Here is a 16,176-nt window from a genome sequence, read left to right as displayed (position 1 = left end):
TGGAAGAGCGTCTGTCCACTGTGAAACGTTTGTAGCTGATAATGAAGCTTTAAGTTGTCTATGAAAACGTTCTACCAACCCGTTTGCTTGCGGGTGTTAGGCGGTCGTTCGGAAGCGCGTGATTCCTAATAGTGAGGTCAGACAACGGAAAAGTCCAGATTCGAACTGGTGTCCGCGGTCTGTAATGATGGTTGAAGGGCAACCGAAATTTGCTACCCATCGTTCGACGAAAGCGCGAGCCAATGTGTCAGTAGTAATGTCCTTAATCGGTACTGCTTCTGGCCATCGAGTAAAACAGTCTACGCATGTTAAGAGATATGAGTATCCGTTTGAATCGGGTAACGGTCCTACCAAATCTAGGTGAACGTGGTCGAAACGAGCGTCAGGGGTTTTGAAGGAGCCTAAGGGACATTTGTTGTGTCTTATGACCTTGGATTTCTGACAGCGTGCCCACTCCCTCATGTCTTTATTCATGCCAGGCCAGCAAAACTGTTCGGCTAAAAGCTTGATTGTTGCACGGGCACCTGGATGAGAAGGATTGTGCAACGTATTGAAGACGTTGCGGCGATAATGTTTTGGTACAATTGGACGATCCCTACCTGTAGATGTGTCACAGAGTAAGGTTTCCTTACCTGTTCCCATCTGCCTAACACTTAGTTTAAGAGTTGTCGAGGATAACTCATGCTGAAGATCAATGTCTTCTTTTTGAAGCTGATCGAGTTTAAGAAGGTCGATTCCTTGGAAACTGTTCAAGGAGCTAATTCGAGACAAGGCGTCTGCGACTACATTGTTTGCTCCAGAAATATGTTGTATGTCTGAAGTAAACTGCGAAATGTAGTCGAGTTGTCGAGACTCTCGCGGTGAGTACTTGTCTGAAGATGAATTTAAAGAGAAGGTAAGAGGTTTGTGATCGGTAAAAAGCGTGAATTCTCTTCCCTCGATGGAATGTTGGGAATGCCGTACAGCACAATACGTAGCTACGAGTTCCCTACCGAACGTGCTGTACCTAGATTCCGCGTCTAGCAACCGTCTGGAGAAAAATCCTAAGGGTTGCCACGAGTTGTTAACCCATTGTTGTAAGACTCCTCCGATTTCTGAGTCGGATGCGTCTACGGCGATACTAATGGGCGCTTGAGTGTCCTGATGAGCAAGCAGGGTTGCTTTAGCGATGTGTTCCTTAACTGTGGAGAATGCTTTACGGGCTGTGTCGTCTAAACTAATTGACTTTGCATTTCCACGAAGTTGGTCGGTTAACGGTTTCATAAGAGATGCGCATTTAGATATGAACCGTCTGTAGAAACTTACAAGGCCGTTGAAAGTTCGCAACTGCTTGATCGTGGTCGGTTCTGGGTGATTCAGAATGGTCGCCACCTTACTTCTAGGGGGTCGGATGCGTTGGGCATCAATAGTGTGTCCTAAGAAGTCTAAGGAGTTGGTTCCGATTTGGCATTTCTGAATGTTGACAGTAATGCCATGCCCTTGGAGTCGATCGAAAACAATGTCCAGATGCTTGAGATGTGATTCTCTGTCCGGACTTGCTATTAGACAGTCATCAACATACGCATGTATGAAATTGAGACCTCGGAAGACGTCGTCTATGAACCTTTGGAAGGTTTGAGCCGCATTTCTTAAGCCAAAAGGCATTCGCAAGAATTCGTAAAGACCGAAAGCAGCGATGATGGCAGTTTTAGGAATATCGTCGGTTGCCATCTGTATTTGGTTGTAAGCCTTAACTAAGTCGATTTTCGAAAAGACAGTTGTACCTTTCAAGGTAGCTGTCAAATCGTGAATATGAGGCAACGGGTAACGATCGGGAATGGTATTAGCATTCAGACTCCGATAATCACCAGTTGGACGCCAATCGTTGCTGTCCTTTTTAGGGACCATGTGCAATGGGGATGACCAAGGGCTATTTGACGGTCGAATTATTCCTAAGTCTATCATATGGTCGAATTCGTTTTTGGCTAACCTAAGCTTTTCGGGAGCGAGTCGGCGGGCTTTCGAGAATACAGGTGGTCCTGTAGTCGAACTGTGATGTGTAACATTGCTGGTTACACAAGGCAATTTTGATTGCGGTTGGTATATCCCGGAGTATTTGTCGAGTAATGATTGGTACAGGGGGTCTATGGTGTGCTTAATTGTGACTGGGGATAACCTGCAACCAGAACAAGGAGTTACGCAAACAGATAACTTAGTGTTTCCGTCTATTAACTTTCTTGAGCGAGTGTCGATAAGTAGATTGTGGTATTGTAACAGGTCTATACCAATCATTGGAGACGTCTGCAACAACGAAAATCTAGTGCATGGGTCTGCGTAAATCCACGTTAAGGTAGACGTACCTTTTACCGTAAGTAGCGATCGGCATTTCGTTTGCCGCCTGTAAACTTAAAACAGACTCGCGAAGTCTGTCGTCGGGATTTGCTGGAAGAACGCTAACTTCTGCGCCAGTGTCGACGAGGTTGCGAACTTTCGTAGTCACATCCGTGACGTATAACAGACGGCTGTGTTCGCCGGCTACGGTTGTCGTTAACGCGTACCGGCTTGGAAGTTTCCTGAGTTCATTTTCGTGTCCGTGGATTTGGAGTTCAGATAATTGCAGGGTTTCCTGCAATTTCTGGAAGACTTACCATACTGGTTGTGATACCAGCACCAGTCGGGGTTGTCTGTCTCTCGACCACGAGAGACAGATCGCTTACGTGAAACGCTCCTACGTGGGGATTTTGACCGACTACGGTCATTACGAAATCGTAGAGTGTCAGTGTATGACATAGTTCGGTAATGTCATTCGGGGTCGTTTGAGGTTTTTCTTTGACTGAAAAGACCTCGGCCTTAGTAGATTTGGTGATTTCTAAGATGCGGTCGGCAGATGCAGCCAGCTCGTCTACGGTGTTGTTTTGAAACGAGACAAGAACTGCTTGCACCTGTTGAGGAAGTTTAGACAAGAAAAGTTGTCTGAATAGGCTATCATCGAAAGTTCGTTGGCCGATAACCTTTCTCATTCTTAGCAACATGTCTGTCGCAGAACCATGTTACAGGTCGATATTGTTAAGGAGTTGGTCTAACCGTTGTCGACCAGTTAGGTCTCCGCTTTTTAAACTCGACCGTTTGAGAGTTTCGTAAGGTTCCGGAACATTATTAGTAAACATACTAGGTGTTACGTACCTGTTAAATTCGCGCGGTAACGCCTTAACTACCGCGAGGAGTCGTGCGCGCGAGTCCGTGATTCCGTGCCCGCAAAAATCAGCTTCTGCGTGGCAGAACCAGGACTCGATATTGTCGGGCCAAAATGGCGTTAACTGAATCGAAGTTGGGGGAATAGATTTTAACTTAAAAACCTTAGGTGACTATTCCGTCATAGTAATATAAAGAACGAAAAATATTTAATTAGAATATATCCGAAAAAACTCGCGAAAAAAAAGTATATCACAGTATATAAAATTCAAATAAAGAATAACAATGAACAATAATATTCCAAAAAGGAACGGACTCACAGTTTATTGGCTTAGTGTACCAGATCACGTCGGGCTCACCACTGAGGATACGACTGGTTTTCTAACTTTACAATTAGCTACCAGTAGCGCCTTCTATAATCGAAACCTTCTTGGCCAATGGAAATCAGAAGTCAGACGAGAAGAGGTAGGAAAGATATATTTGATACGTTATCAATATATCGAGGAACGTTTATTCTAGGCTGACTAGTGAAACGTAGGAGCTGTGTCCCACGCCGAGTTGAAACGTGATCTGGTACGGATGCATGACCGAAAGCCTTCAGTTAAACAAGTCCGCTTAAACAACGTGGTCAGCATCCACTGTCGAACACTTAATGAGCTATTGATTTTCGGGAATTATTTACAGCTACAAAGTGAAAGCCTTATAATAGGCTACTTTAATGCACTGTCTACAAATTGAGGAAACTTAGAAGTATGGTGATCAACATCATTTGGTTGTAAATTGTTAGAAACCATAACCACCTTAGCTTTATTCCAGCACACTAGAGATCCAATTAGATACGACTTAAAAAAACTCCTCATCTCTCTTGGACCTAGACTTCACACACGGGTATGATGTCAGTCAAATAACTTTGCTCCCACCTTTAGGGAGAAGTGATCACGAGGTCATCCTATTCAAGTTCATAGTTGAGATGACTTGTCAGACAGTTGAGCCGGTCCCGTCCCAAATATATGAAAGACAAATATTAAGGCGATCATCTCTGCAGCCCCGGCTGAAAACTGGATAATTGATTCAGAGACATCAATGGAGGGGGCATGGACCCATTTTCGGCAGTTACACGACCAGGTAAATGAACTATTAATGACCTGGACAGCCCCAAAGAAGAATGGGCACGGCCGTCCCTGGATAGACCGGCATATTTGACGTTTACTAAGACAAAAGAAGAAATATCGGAACGTTGCAATCAGCCTTAGCACATTAAGTAGGACGGAACGCTACAGTTCAGTAAGAAATACGCGTAAAATTAGAATCCGGGGAACTCAGAGAAAATATGAAAAGCCGTTGGTCCTATCTGTAATCAAGCAACGTAAGAGGCTATTCCCGTACATAGGTTACAAAACGATGATGGAAGGGAGTGGATCTGAAATGATAGAAGATGATCAGGATAAAGCAGAAGCTATGACTAACTATTTCGGAGCAGTTTTCACGCAGTGCCTCTTCTAGACGAAGAACTAGACCCAAATACAAAGTCAACAACCATCTGCTCACTGTGTGCTTTGATCAAGATGATGTACTTAAGGCTCTTAGGATCTTAGATAGGGAAAAGTCAACAGGATTGGACGAAGAACACCACAAAATCCTGGAACAAATTGCACAATATATTATAGCCTCACCAACTCTGATATTCAATCTGTCTCTTGACTGTGTGTTACCTACATACTGGGAGGATTCAGTCGTCACCCCGCTACATAAAACAGGACCAAGACAACTGCCATCGAACTACAGACCTGTCGGTCTCACCAGTGTCGTAGTTAAAATACTGGAAAGAAGAGCCAAAAAGATCATAATGGCATTCTTGGAAACCAACAACTTGTCAAACAACGAGCAACACGGTTTCAGAAAGGGTTTGTCTTGCAGAACAAATCTCCTTACAATAAGGGAGCAATGGATAAAGGCTCTGGACAGTGGAAAATCAGTGGGTGTTGTCTACATAGACTTCAGCAAAGCATTTGAATAGGTGCCAACAAATAGACTGCTATTGAAGCCAGAAGATCTTGGCACTGCCAGACCTCTCCTAAAATGACTTAAGGATTTCTCAGTAGGTCGTAGATAGAAAATAAAAGGAAATTCAAAGTGCTTCATCTGGAGACCGGTACTTAGTGGAGTACCTCAACATTCTGTCTTAGGTCCTTTACTTTTCATGCTGTATGTAAATGATCTCCGAAGGATAGTTGAGTCCCAAATGTTACTATACGCTGGTAATGCGAAAATCTGGTGAGAAATAAGGGCAGACGCAGATGCATGCACACTTCAGGTAGACCTAAATATTGCGGTTAGTCGGTTTAAACAGTGGCTAATGCTTATCAATGGGGCAAAGTGTGTCTACATGCACTTTGGGGATGCAAGGGTACATAGGTACAGCATAGGGGAAGTGCCTTGCCCATGGTCTGGTCTCATAAGGATCATAGGATTGTAGTGACCTACTTTTATGACGAGAACATGATTGGTTTAATGGAAACAATTATCATTATAACCAATTGTACCGGTGATTGTTTCACTGTACTTGTTTGTTTAACTGCACCAAGAACACTTCCTTCCGTTGCCTGTGACCTTGTACGAACTCGCTTACGCTCGGCAGTTTCACCTGTAAACTTTGGCACATCTCGTTATTCTTCCGATACCACGAGATCGTCAACAAATATGACTTGTTGAACCATTAACAGTCTTCTGGTTTTTGAGCCAAACGAGGGATCTACGTCGATACCTGGCACGTAATCTTTATGTAGTGGTGATCATAGTCAATCGCGACTCGACGCCATCTACAGGGTGACAGTGAGTCACGATCTTAAAACCACGACCCACTGCCTCAAGGCTACAATATAGGGGTTCAGAACACTATTAGCCTTAAGATTGACACTCACCAAGTTAGATACTACAATGTTCCCCACAGTATACAAAACCCTAGTGAGAACCAAGCTTGAAAACTGAGTTCATGTTGTTAGCCCTGTTTAAAAGGTGACTTGGATATCCCGGGAGACGTTTGGAGGGAAGCCTTTGCGCAATTTCAGAACTCCAGGGTTTACAATACAAAGAGAGGCTTGAAAAGTTAGACCTCTTTACTTTGATTAAGAGGTGACCTGATTTTGATGTATAGAATACTAAGGGACGATTTTAGACATGGTATATCCCCTCTTTTACTTCCCAGTAGATCGGGAAATCTCAGAGGACATATTAGGCGAGTGGAAAAGTCAAGGACGAACAAAATACCCGTGGCATACAAGTTTCCACATCGAGTCATCATTTTTGGAACATGTTACCCGAAGCAGTGGTATCCTCACATTTAATTGAGTCATCCAAGAGAAGAATAGAAGCTCACAGACGCATACTGGGAAAGGAATAACATAGTCCGTAGGCTTTCTGTCGTTACTACATAAATCAGAACCTTTAGCTTTTGGCACCTACTAAAAAATGAGATCAACATCCACATAGATTATTTCGTGAACTGTTTTTTGGGAAGTTATTCACCGCAACGAAACTAGAGCTCCTCAGCACTTACTCAAGCGGAATATCATTGAGCGTCACTGAAAGCATGAGTCATATGAAATAAACAAATACAAATTAGACAGGTCCAGTGGTAAACCAATTTCCAAAAGAAATAGTTGCGTAAGTCTTCGACATTGGACCTCGTTGGCCTTACTAAGCTCACCTTAGCTGAATGCTTTCGTCACGCATCCTCACCACATCACAGATAGGTACTCTTTGCTACACATACCTTGCAACTACTGGTCAATGAAGATAAAACGCTTCTAAACATATCGGGAACTTTCCAAATCTACCTTCGAACTCACTCATTCCTGACTTCTCATTTGACTGGGTCAGTATCCTCCGATTACAAAAGTGTTACAGATTAACGCCTCATCACACCCCGAATATCTGTAGCATATTTACAAGAAGAAGTTGATGATCATGGTCGTGGTGAAAATCTATTGGTCTGAGGTGAGTACAAGTACATGAGGTTAAAATGGGAGAATAAAAGGAAGACGTTTACACAGATGAGAACTAAAAAAAATACAAACTTCTCTCAGACCAGTCAAAATTCTGGGACTTGTGATCGTTCGGAAATCACCTGGTTCATACCACGTTGTAAACATTTAAAATATTAGGCGTTGAATTGCTGCGGTTGATTTAGACGTGACGGTGTGCGGGCTGTGTAGATTCGTGTTGCCAGTTCAAAGCCTCATGACATTACTCCTAGTCGTTATTACCCGATTTTCTTAGTCTCACACTTACTCTATTGCCAGTCGCTGTCGATCTATTTCATTTGATGTAGGTAGATCTTATGTCTTTACTTAGTCTGGCTGTCTTGTTTTCTTATCAAGTTTTCCTTACACACGCAGCTCCATACTCTCCTGCAGCAGTATGTTATAGTGGCTCTACTTTAAAACATTGTCAGCTGTGTTTTAGATCCCGGTAATTCCATTCCGGAAACTGGTGCGCAATTGCCTTGTGACTAGCGTAAACGCTCGAGTAAACTGTATACAGTCGTAATGACCTGCGTGGTTAGTTCTAACTGATCATCTGTTTGCTTATCTTGTGCTTTTGTTTGTTACCGCCTTCGATTTTTAGGCCAAATTTTACGACGATGTTATTGAGGATGTTATAAGTGGTGTTAAAGATGAGTTTGTAGAGGATGGCGGCGATATCCAGATACTTGAAGAACTTAAAAAGGTTTTACATGTTTCACGGCTCACTATAATTTAGCTATGGAAGTCCAAACTTGCTGGGACCCACGTCTTTAGCCCAGAGCCTGTCGGCGGAAGTGCTGCGCAATATCTGAACCTTTTGCAACGTTCTCAAGTTCAGGTAACAAAAATGTTTAAACAGTGTAAAATATGGTAACTTTGACAACTTTTTTGGGCGATCATGGTACTGTATATATTCGTATATGTGGGTGTGGCTAGTGTAATGGGTTCCAAGTTTTTAAATGCTTATTCTTGATGTGGCTTTATTATAAAAATACTTGTGTGTAACTAATTATGCACCTCATTTACATCATGTAACGTCTCTAGTTTTGTCATAGTACTGAAACTGCAATTGTTGTGCAAGATCTATTAGCGGTTCGTCAAGATGAACAAGTTTTTTGACTCCATTTAGACATTCTTCTCAACTAAACCATTATTTGTTGTCTAGCCTTTATTTTGATTTCTCGTCATTTTCCTCAGTTTCAACGTATCTGTTAAATTTATACAATGATCGTGATTCTTCTTGCAGTTAACCTAGTCTTCACACAGTATTGTTTTCTCAGTTTAAAGCCTATATAACATGTTTTGGTACGTATGTCTTGGTTGCATAGTCAGTGTAACATTAATTCAATGACTCAGTTCCCTGTAAAAGTATATATATTCCACTTTGTGACGGTCAGGAACACTACCCTATTACCCAAACCAGAGTAGGTAGTGAGGAATTCAAATGTGACCTATTGGTTAAAACCCGAGTCCTTTGATTGCGATATTGACATCATAGCGTCATAACTTGGCAACAAAATCACCGTTCTACGGTCTTTTGAAGTAACTGATAAAATTAAAGGCTGCATTAAATCTGTCTCGGAATTTACTACCATTTTGGGCAATACATGCATGTCTTTTTATGTCTCATATCACTTTTCCATCAATTAAAACTTTAGATCCATCCAAATGTCGTCAGTTCTGGAAATTCCTCTGTAGGTTTACCAGTGAGGCAGTTGAATACAATCATCCGAACTGGATCAGATCAAACAACAGCAAGCGTGGGGCTCCCTGGTACCCTTTCAGGTTTGCGACTGCCTGCAGCACGGGCCTCTGTTTCAGTTCCCACTCAAATGCGATCTCGTGAGCCAGTACAAGCTACTCCGTGTTTGGCCTCAGTTATATTACCATCTCATTCACAAACACAAAAGCAACCTCAAACAACCAGCGTTCTTCCCTCTATGCTTACTTCCAATCCAAGTGGAGCTCAAACAAGACCTACCGCAACTACAAACGTTCAACAGGTCACAACACCCCAGCTGGCCACACTGCCTTCAGGTCTTACAGGTCAGTAGATTTATGTACTCATCTAAAGTTTTCTTAAAGTTATATATTGAATGTTTTACATTTTGTAATCGAAATAAATTCGATTGGTATTCTTCATTTATCTTTTACAGGACATCTTGTACAAATCGGCCAACAGACTTATCTCGTCCCTCAGCCGTTAACAGCAGTCCGTCAACCTGGTGTTCATCTGGCTGTTCCTCAGTACATAGGTAATCCAAGTGTGGCAACCAACAATTCCATGGCTTCAGATCTTGGGCAGTTTAAACAAGTGAGCTTTTCAAGTATTTTGCAGTTGAGTCTAAAGAATATTAGTTATAGCTTAATATACCACTTTTTCCGTTTAGTTGACACATTTTAATACGTTACCTTTAGTTATTACTTGAAATAAGTTCATTTTACAATTAGACGAAGAACATCTTGTTATTTTATGGTTTTAGATATTTCTCAAATAGCGGGGATTTTGATAAAAGTAATATTCCTAAAACTTTTTGAATGCATCATTTAACGGTTGGTAAACCCTAGAGACGTTTATGTTTTTACCCGTCTAATGGCATTGAACCCATAAAGTTATGTTCCTAGTTGACTCCTACCAAATCAAGCATCTCTCTCTTCAAAATATTTTTCAAGGTTTTGTTTCTAGTCGTAACTTTCTTCCGTTTAGATTTTCATTTATTGGGATATGTACAAATAGTAGAGACTTCCACTTGTTTGGAATTAACTTCTTGAAATCAGTGGAATTAAAACCAACTTCTAGGGACTCACTTTGACCACTGATAAAAAGTAAATATAATATACCATTTTATTTTGTTGTTTCATGCTTTAATAGTGGTTATATATTCACTCGTTTATTTACATAAACTGTACTTTCCTAGAAAAATTTACCTAGTATTCATTGATGGTGATTCGCAAAACGTGATGTCACAGAGAGATGTAATCTCATATGCATAGACATAGTTTGTTTGCTATACTTATCTGGTACCGTTTGAGCAGTAAGTAAAGCTTCCATAATGTATCGTTTATATATATATATATATATATATATATATACGGACGGTGTATAGAACTAAACTACGGGTTACATGATATCGGTCAAGAAAGCTGGAATGACGCACATCCAGAAAAAGACTAGAACAGTACAGCAAACCAAATTGTGCCAAATGTAATTCAAAATCATCGGGAGATAAAAGCTTATAATTAATCAGCTTCATATCCAATTTCTTATGTCAGTTTACCAGATATGGGTTCGCGTAATGATGCACATAATTTTGATGAAAATTCTTATGAAGATGAGAAAAATAAGTCGTCTGAATCAAATGGTGATCAAAAATCTAATGCAATTTTATTAGATGATGATTCCCCTAGTTATCTAATAACCTCTAGTGAAAATCTTAATGAATTTGATGGAAATGTTTCAGAAGAGCCAAGTTCTGATGACCTAAAGCCAAGGGTCGTTCATTATCATTTAGTCATCCCCAGTGGGTTCTCTATTCAATGCGAGAAATATGTTCTAAATAATGTCATATTAATTGTAATTTGGAGATATGAGGATCCAACATTGTTTCGTGGGGGAGGATGAAGTCGGCAAATGCAGTCTGGATACCTACCCCGAATCTTCAAAAAAGGGAGGTGTTGGGATGACCCTTCATTTTTCTCGCAAGTGACATGACAAGCTCAGGAGTCATCAAGGAGTATTTCAACCAATCAGCGATTAATTAGAAGTTATGTGAAGTTATGTTACTAAAATAACGAAAATGGAAAAGTCACATGTGGAGATCCTGATTGGCTGATTAATACACTGCTACTATGTTTAGCAGTATTCTAGGACTTTCAGTAAAACTCAAGGACTCTTAAATTACTATAAAATCCCTATATTTTCTGTACATAAATGAGCCCTGTAGTTTAGTTCTGATTGATGTTTGTCTTCAGAGATCGGCGGTTTCAATGGTGCTTCATTTGACTCTGGGCTCAGGGCTTTGTCTACGGAACCTTGCAGTAAAGTGTTTCTCTGATACTCGTGTCTTCTCTGGTGTTCAAGTCGCTGAGTAGTGCTAGCCCTGGGGTTATCCGAATAGCTTAGGATCTGAATATAGCGTTCAACCGGCCAGACGTAACAATATATATATAATTTTTACCCATAAATTACTTTTTACTGTTACAGACACAGGTCGATGGTGTCCATGATAGCGATGACGAAAAGTTCTGTGACACTCCTGTATCCCAATCGATGAGCGTACCTGGGCGTCGAAAGAATCAAAACAGTGGACAACATAATTATAATGATAGTGTTGCATCCCATGCCCATCATGGTTCAGATCTAGAAGATGACGATGACGATGATGATGACTTAGTCCCTGCTACTCCTGGTTTCACCCCACACTCGTCTGTTTTATCTCACTACAACACTAGTCGTTATGTGATGGATACTCCAAGAGATATGGGTGGGGGCACACCTCTTGTAAGTGCCCCACCCACTCCTATGTCCCCACCTTCCGTATCAGTCCAAGAAAGTCATTTACGCCCTGGACAACGGTCTTCAGCTACTCATTCACTTCACACTGCACAAACACCTGCCTCCAAACGTCGACGACTTTCACCATACCACGGGAAGAATACAGATACAGATGAATCTGAGGGTTGTGATGATGGTGAAGATCCAGAAGTAGTAACTACTACCACTACACCGGTCAATCCAAAGTAGGTCAATTCATGCCTAATTATTGTCATGAAATAAACTGTATACCATTACAATTACCTGAGTGTGTACTGTGTAGCAAGATACTAATAGTCATATTTCAAAATACCCTAGATTTTTAAAAATTAGTTGTCCATAACAGTTAGAGCACAGACATGTTTATTGACGTCCGACAATGATAGTTTTTCTTGACTTAAAAGTAGCATTTGACTCTGTAGACTGAGAGGCTCTGTGGCAGTGTCTGTCATTGAAAGGTGTACCTCAGAAGTACATAAACCTTGTGAAGGCTCTTTACTCGAACACTACCAGTTGAGTGAGAGCTTATGGCGAACTGTCATCTGATTTTACAACCTCAAGTGGTGTCCGACAAGGCTGTCCACTATCTCCATTTTTGTTTAACTTCATGATAGACCTATTGCTGTAAATAACACTCTCGTCGACTGCATTTTCAGGAATTGATCTCTTACCAGGAGGTCCACTTATCGCCTTAGAAAACGCAGATGACATAGTCCTGTTTGATGAAGACGCTAATAAAATGCAGAGTCTTTTGGTAGTACTGAGTAACAATGCAAGGATGTTTGCAATGCTTTTCTCCCCCCCCCTAAAAGTAAATTCTTACTTCAGGACTTGCCTGCGTCAACACCTGAACTAAGAATAGAGAGGGAAGTAGTCGAACGAGTCGACAACTTCACTTATCTTGGAAGTCTGATCAGCCCTAATGGGTTGGTGTCTGACGAAATTTCAGCATGGATTCAAAAAGCTCATTTGGCTTTTGCCAACTTACATCACCTATGGCGAAGACGAGATATCTGTCTATCAATTAAAGGTGGAGTATACTGTGCGACAGTTCATTCTGTTTTACTTTACGGCTGCGAAACGTGGCCATTAAGAGTAGAAGATACTCGCAAGTTACTAGTATTTGACCACAGATGCCTTAGAATTATTGCTCGCATCTGCTGGGATCACCAGGTAAGTAATAGTGAGGTTAGACACAGGGTATTAGGGAATGATGGTAAATCAGTTGATGAGGTGATGAATCTTCATCGACTGAGATGGTTGGGCCACGTGTTACGTATGCCTGCACACCACTGATTACCACGACGCGCAATGCTGACTAGTATTGGGAATGGTTGGAAGAGAGTTATTGGCGGCCAAACCAAAACGTGGCATAAATGCTTGAAGTCACTAACTTCTAGTCTGAGCCATGTTGGCAGATGCAGACGACTTGGTTGGGGTCCGCGCGACCATCGTAACCAATGGTTGGAGACTCTAGGTGACATGGCTCATAATCGATCACAATGCCGTAGGTGTATACACTCTTTATTATCCCTTAAACCTTGAGATTAAAATTGCTTCATATCTGTCTTTCTTCCTATACTATATCCTTATATACAACCTATCTTTTATATATTACCACTACTAAATTAACTACTTCTATGAATCCGGTGTTCATCTTGTTGTGTCAACGAGGCAAGGCAACTTGGACCAATGCATAAATGTGCCTGGCCCTACGTTGTAGCTGACTGACTGTCCACCATATTAGATCTAGAAAGTCAGGTAGAGATGTTGTATCTTGGTCGAGTATATTCCATGCTAATTAACCCTAGGTTGATGTTGAACGCATTTCACCAACTGATGATTCTAAAATGCAGTGTTTACATCCTAGTTGCTATGGCATAGCTGTTTATTTGGTTCTATTGCTCTCAGCTTCAATGTGACGTTTAATTGACCGTTCAGTATTTTAATTGTTTCCTCTGTTTCCTTCTGTTCCATGTATTTTAAGTGATCTGAAATATTTAAAATATTTATTTTTGTAACTCCACTCGTATTTTGCAGCTTTTACTTTGTGTTGTTTGGGAGTTCCGATTTCTCCTGACTATCGGTATGAGTTTCAACAACCCTTTCTATTCTCTTCTTAATGACTTTTGTTTAAAATATCACTAAACTCTAGTTATTTTGTATTGATCATTAACAGCGAACTATCTGTAGAAAACTACGAAAATACTGTTGATCCTAAGCGAACATTGGATCGAATGAAACAAAAATCTAAGCAGCGTCCACAACAAGATAGGAATTCAGTCAGTCCTAAGAACAGTCGTATAGCAAAACAGTTTTCATCCCCAACTGAATCAGAGCTCGGTGTTCCAGATCAGATGGAATTCCTTGAAGGAGACCCTCTAAAAACAGAAGAGGAAGGAGAAGAAGATGAGGAAGAAGAACCTTTGAATTCAGAGGATGATGTGAGTGATGAAGAACCTGAAGTGCTATTCGAATCGGATAATGTTGTTGTTTGTCAGTATGATAAGGTGAGTTCCAATAGGAATTTAGGACAACTGATAAGTTTTTCGCTTTTTCACGTGGTTGGTGAGCTAGGCCGATAAGAAAATACTCATGTCCACCCATTGGCTTCGCTCAATGTTAGGAATGCTTCTACGATATTTGTGATTAACTACGTGCCACTGTATGTTCTCTACTTCTAAAGGCTATATTTAACACCCGTAAATTGATACAAAAGAACTTTATGCAATGTATGCATCTTATTAATAGGCGAACAAAAACCTAATTTATGCCGGATATGTAAGTTTGTGAAATATCAGGAACTTATGTATTACTTAAGAACTACTCTCCAGAAAGGAGGTGGAGACTCATGAACGAAATATACTGAGGTTAGGTGTGTGAATTAAGGCTTTGTGAACTTTATTTGGGTAAAGCTAGCTGAACTGTGATTAACCTAACTGTAAATTATTCAGGCAGAGTAAATGTACAAAATAATTCCCTCGGATCTACCAATCACTTCTATAATAATTTTATCATTTAAGAAATCGTAAAAATTCAAATCCTTATTACTTGTAATGATATTATTGGTGAAAAAATCTGTCTCTTTTTAAAAGGAAATTTCTCGACCACTATATAACAATATCCTGTAGTATATAGACTAGCTGTAACGAGTATATGGTAACAATGTCTCCATTGTTCCAAATTAAGACTACACTTCAGTTTGAATAACCTGGTAGTATCACTAGCCGTTACTCTGAAGTGGTATCTCAAGGCCAGAGTAAATAAATTTACAAATGTTAATTACGTTTAAGTGTGCAGTAGTTTTTGGATGAGTTGTAAATAGTAACGAATTCCACACAGAAGTGGAGAAAAGAGCTGAATAATAAGGTTTCTTGTAAACATATAGTCGCAAGGCTACTTACATTCAATGGTGTTATTGGATATGGTGTTTCTCATAACTGAAAGGTTCATCCACAATTTTTCTGTAGTTTGACGTTACCTAATGCGGATACAATCTTTCATATATTCTACACCCGATCACTGACTGCTTACTTCTGGTTTGTTAGAACCTGTAAACCAAAATATTTTGAAATCACCTTTACTGTATGTCAATGTAGAGCTATCTTGTAATACCATTCATCTTTTGAAAAACACTTTTTTCTGCCTTCTCAATAGATTCATCGAGCTCGAAATAAATGGCGTTTTCATCTGAAGGACGGGATAATGTCCATAAATGGTCGAGATCATATTTTCCAAAAGGCTGTCGGTGAAGCCGAATGGTAGTTTGAATGGAATGTATTTGATTACTAGTTTCTTCACATCAAACGATATTGTCGAAAGATGAATTTGGCTACTGTTTCCTCTGTTTCCCGATGCCATTATGTTTAGTCATTTATATTAATTAATGCGAATGTAAACCTTTTTGAGTGACTATAGTTGCACTTGTTGTATGCCTCTTTTAACCAACTTTGCGTTGTGTAAAGAAAAAGATAACTATAACCCATTTCATTTCCTTACAGTTATAGTAAGGTACTTTTATAGTCATTTGTAAAAAAAAGAATAAATTGAAAACATTAAAAAAAACCGAACTAAATCACCACACAAAATTGACGGGTTGCACGACAAAGATGAATTGTATGACTTGACACCAGTATTCCTCACTAGCTATTCGATCCTAATTATGGTTTAAAAGTTCCTACCTTTATTCTTTCTCCACTCATCCTATCTGTTCACGTTTCATACTATAGAAAAACTTATAGTTATTGTGCATATATTATTCATTACTTTATTACATCCAGTTTTATTGTGATTATCTTTTGTTTGTGTATTTTTTAAAGAAAAGAAATTTTATTACTGTCTTCCTAACTAAATCATTGGTAATAATGGCAGTGATTATGGTCTTTATTCTAAAAACGGAATACAATATAAAATCCCTATATATATATATATATATATATATAAATA

General features: G+C 40.0%; 1 protein-coding gene across 2 annotated transcripts; it reads left to right on the top strand.

The window, feature by feature from the left end:
- Nucleotides 1–7,349: 7,349 nt before the first annotated feature.
- On the top strand, nt 7,350–16,079 carry Smp_080280.1 (putative tfiia large subunit; the record flags this gene model as incomplete). Of its 2 annotated transcripts, XM_018793283.1 has the most annotated exons (10): nt 7,350–7,497; nt 7,551–7,588; nt 7,636–7,730; nt 7,798–7,899; nt 7,933–8,034; nt 8,855–9,242; nt 9,353–9,510; nt 11,401–11,936; nt 13,910–14,240; nt 15,388–16,079. In XM_018793283.1, the coding sequence occupies exons 3-10, from the start codon at nt 7,719–7,721 to the stop codon at nt 15,493–15,495; spliced, it is 1,737 nt and encodes a 578-aa protein (XP_018647812.1). In that variant the 5' UTR covers nt 7,350–7,497; nt 7,551–7,588; nt 7,636–7,718. The 2 variants fall into 2 exon arrangements, with proteins under 2 accessions (XP_018647812.1, XP_018647811.1); XM_018793284.1 differs by having other exon boundaries at nt 7,350–7,588; nt 7,625–7,899; nt 15,388–15,495.
- Between the last annotated feature and the right edge of the window lie 97 nt (nt 16,080–16,176).

Source organism: Schistosoma mansoni, chromosome 1, assembly GCF_000237925.1.
Source record: "Schistosoma mansoni strain Puerto Rico chromosome 1, complete genome".
NCBI lineage: Eukaryota > Metazoa > Platyhelminthes > Trematoda > Strigeidida > Schistosomatidae > Schistosoma > Schistosoma mansoni.
Note: the sequence above shows the minus strand (reverse complement) of the source record. Positions and strands in the feature narration are given on the sequence as shown.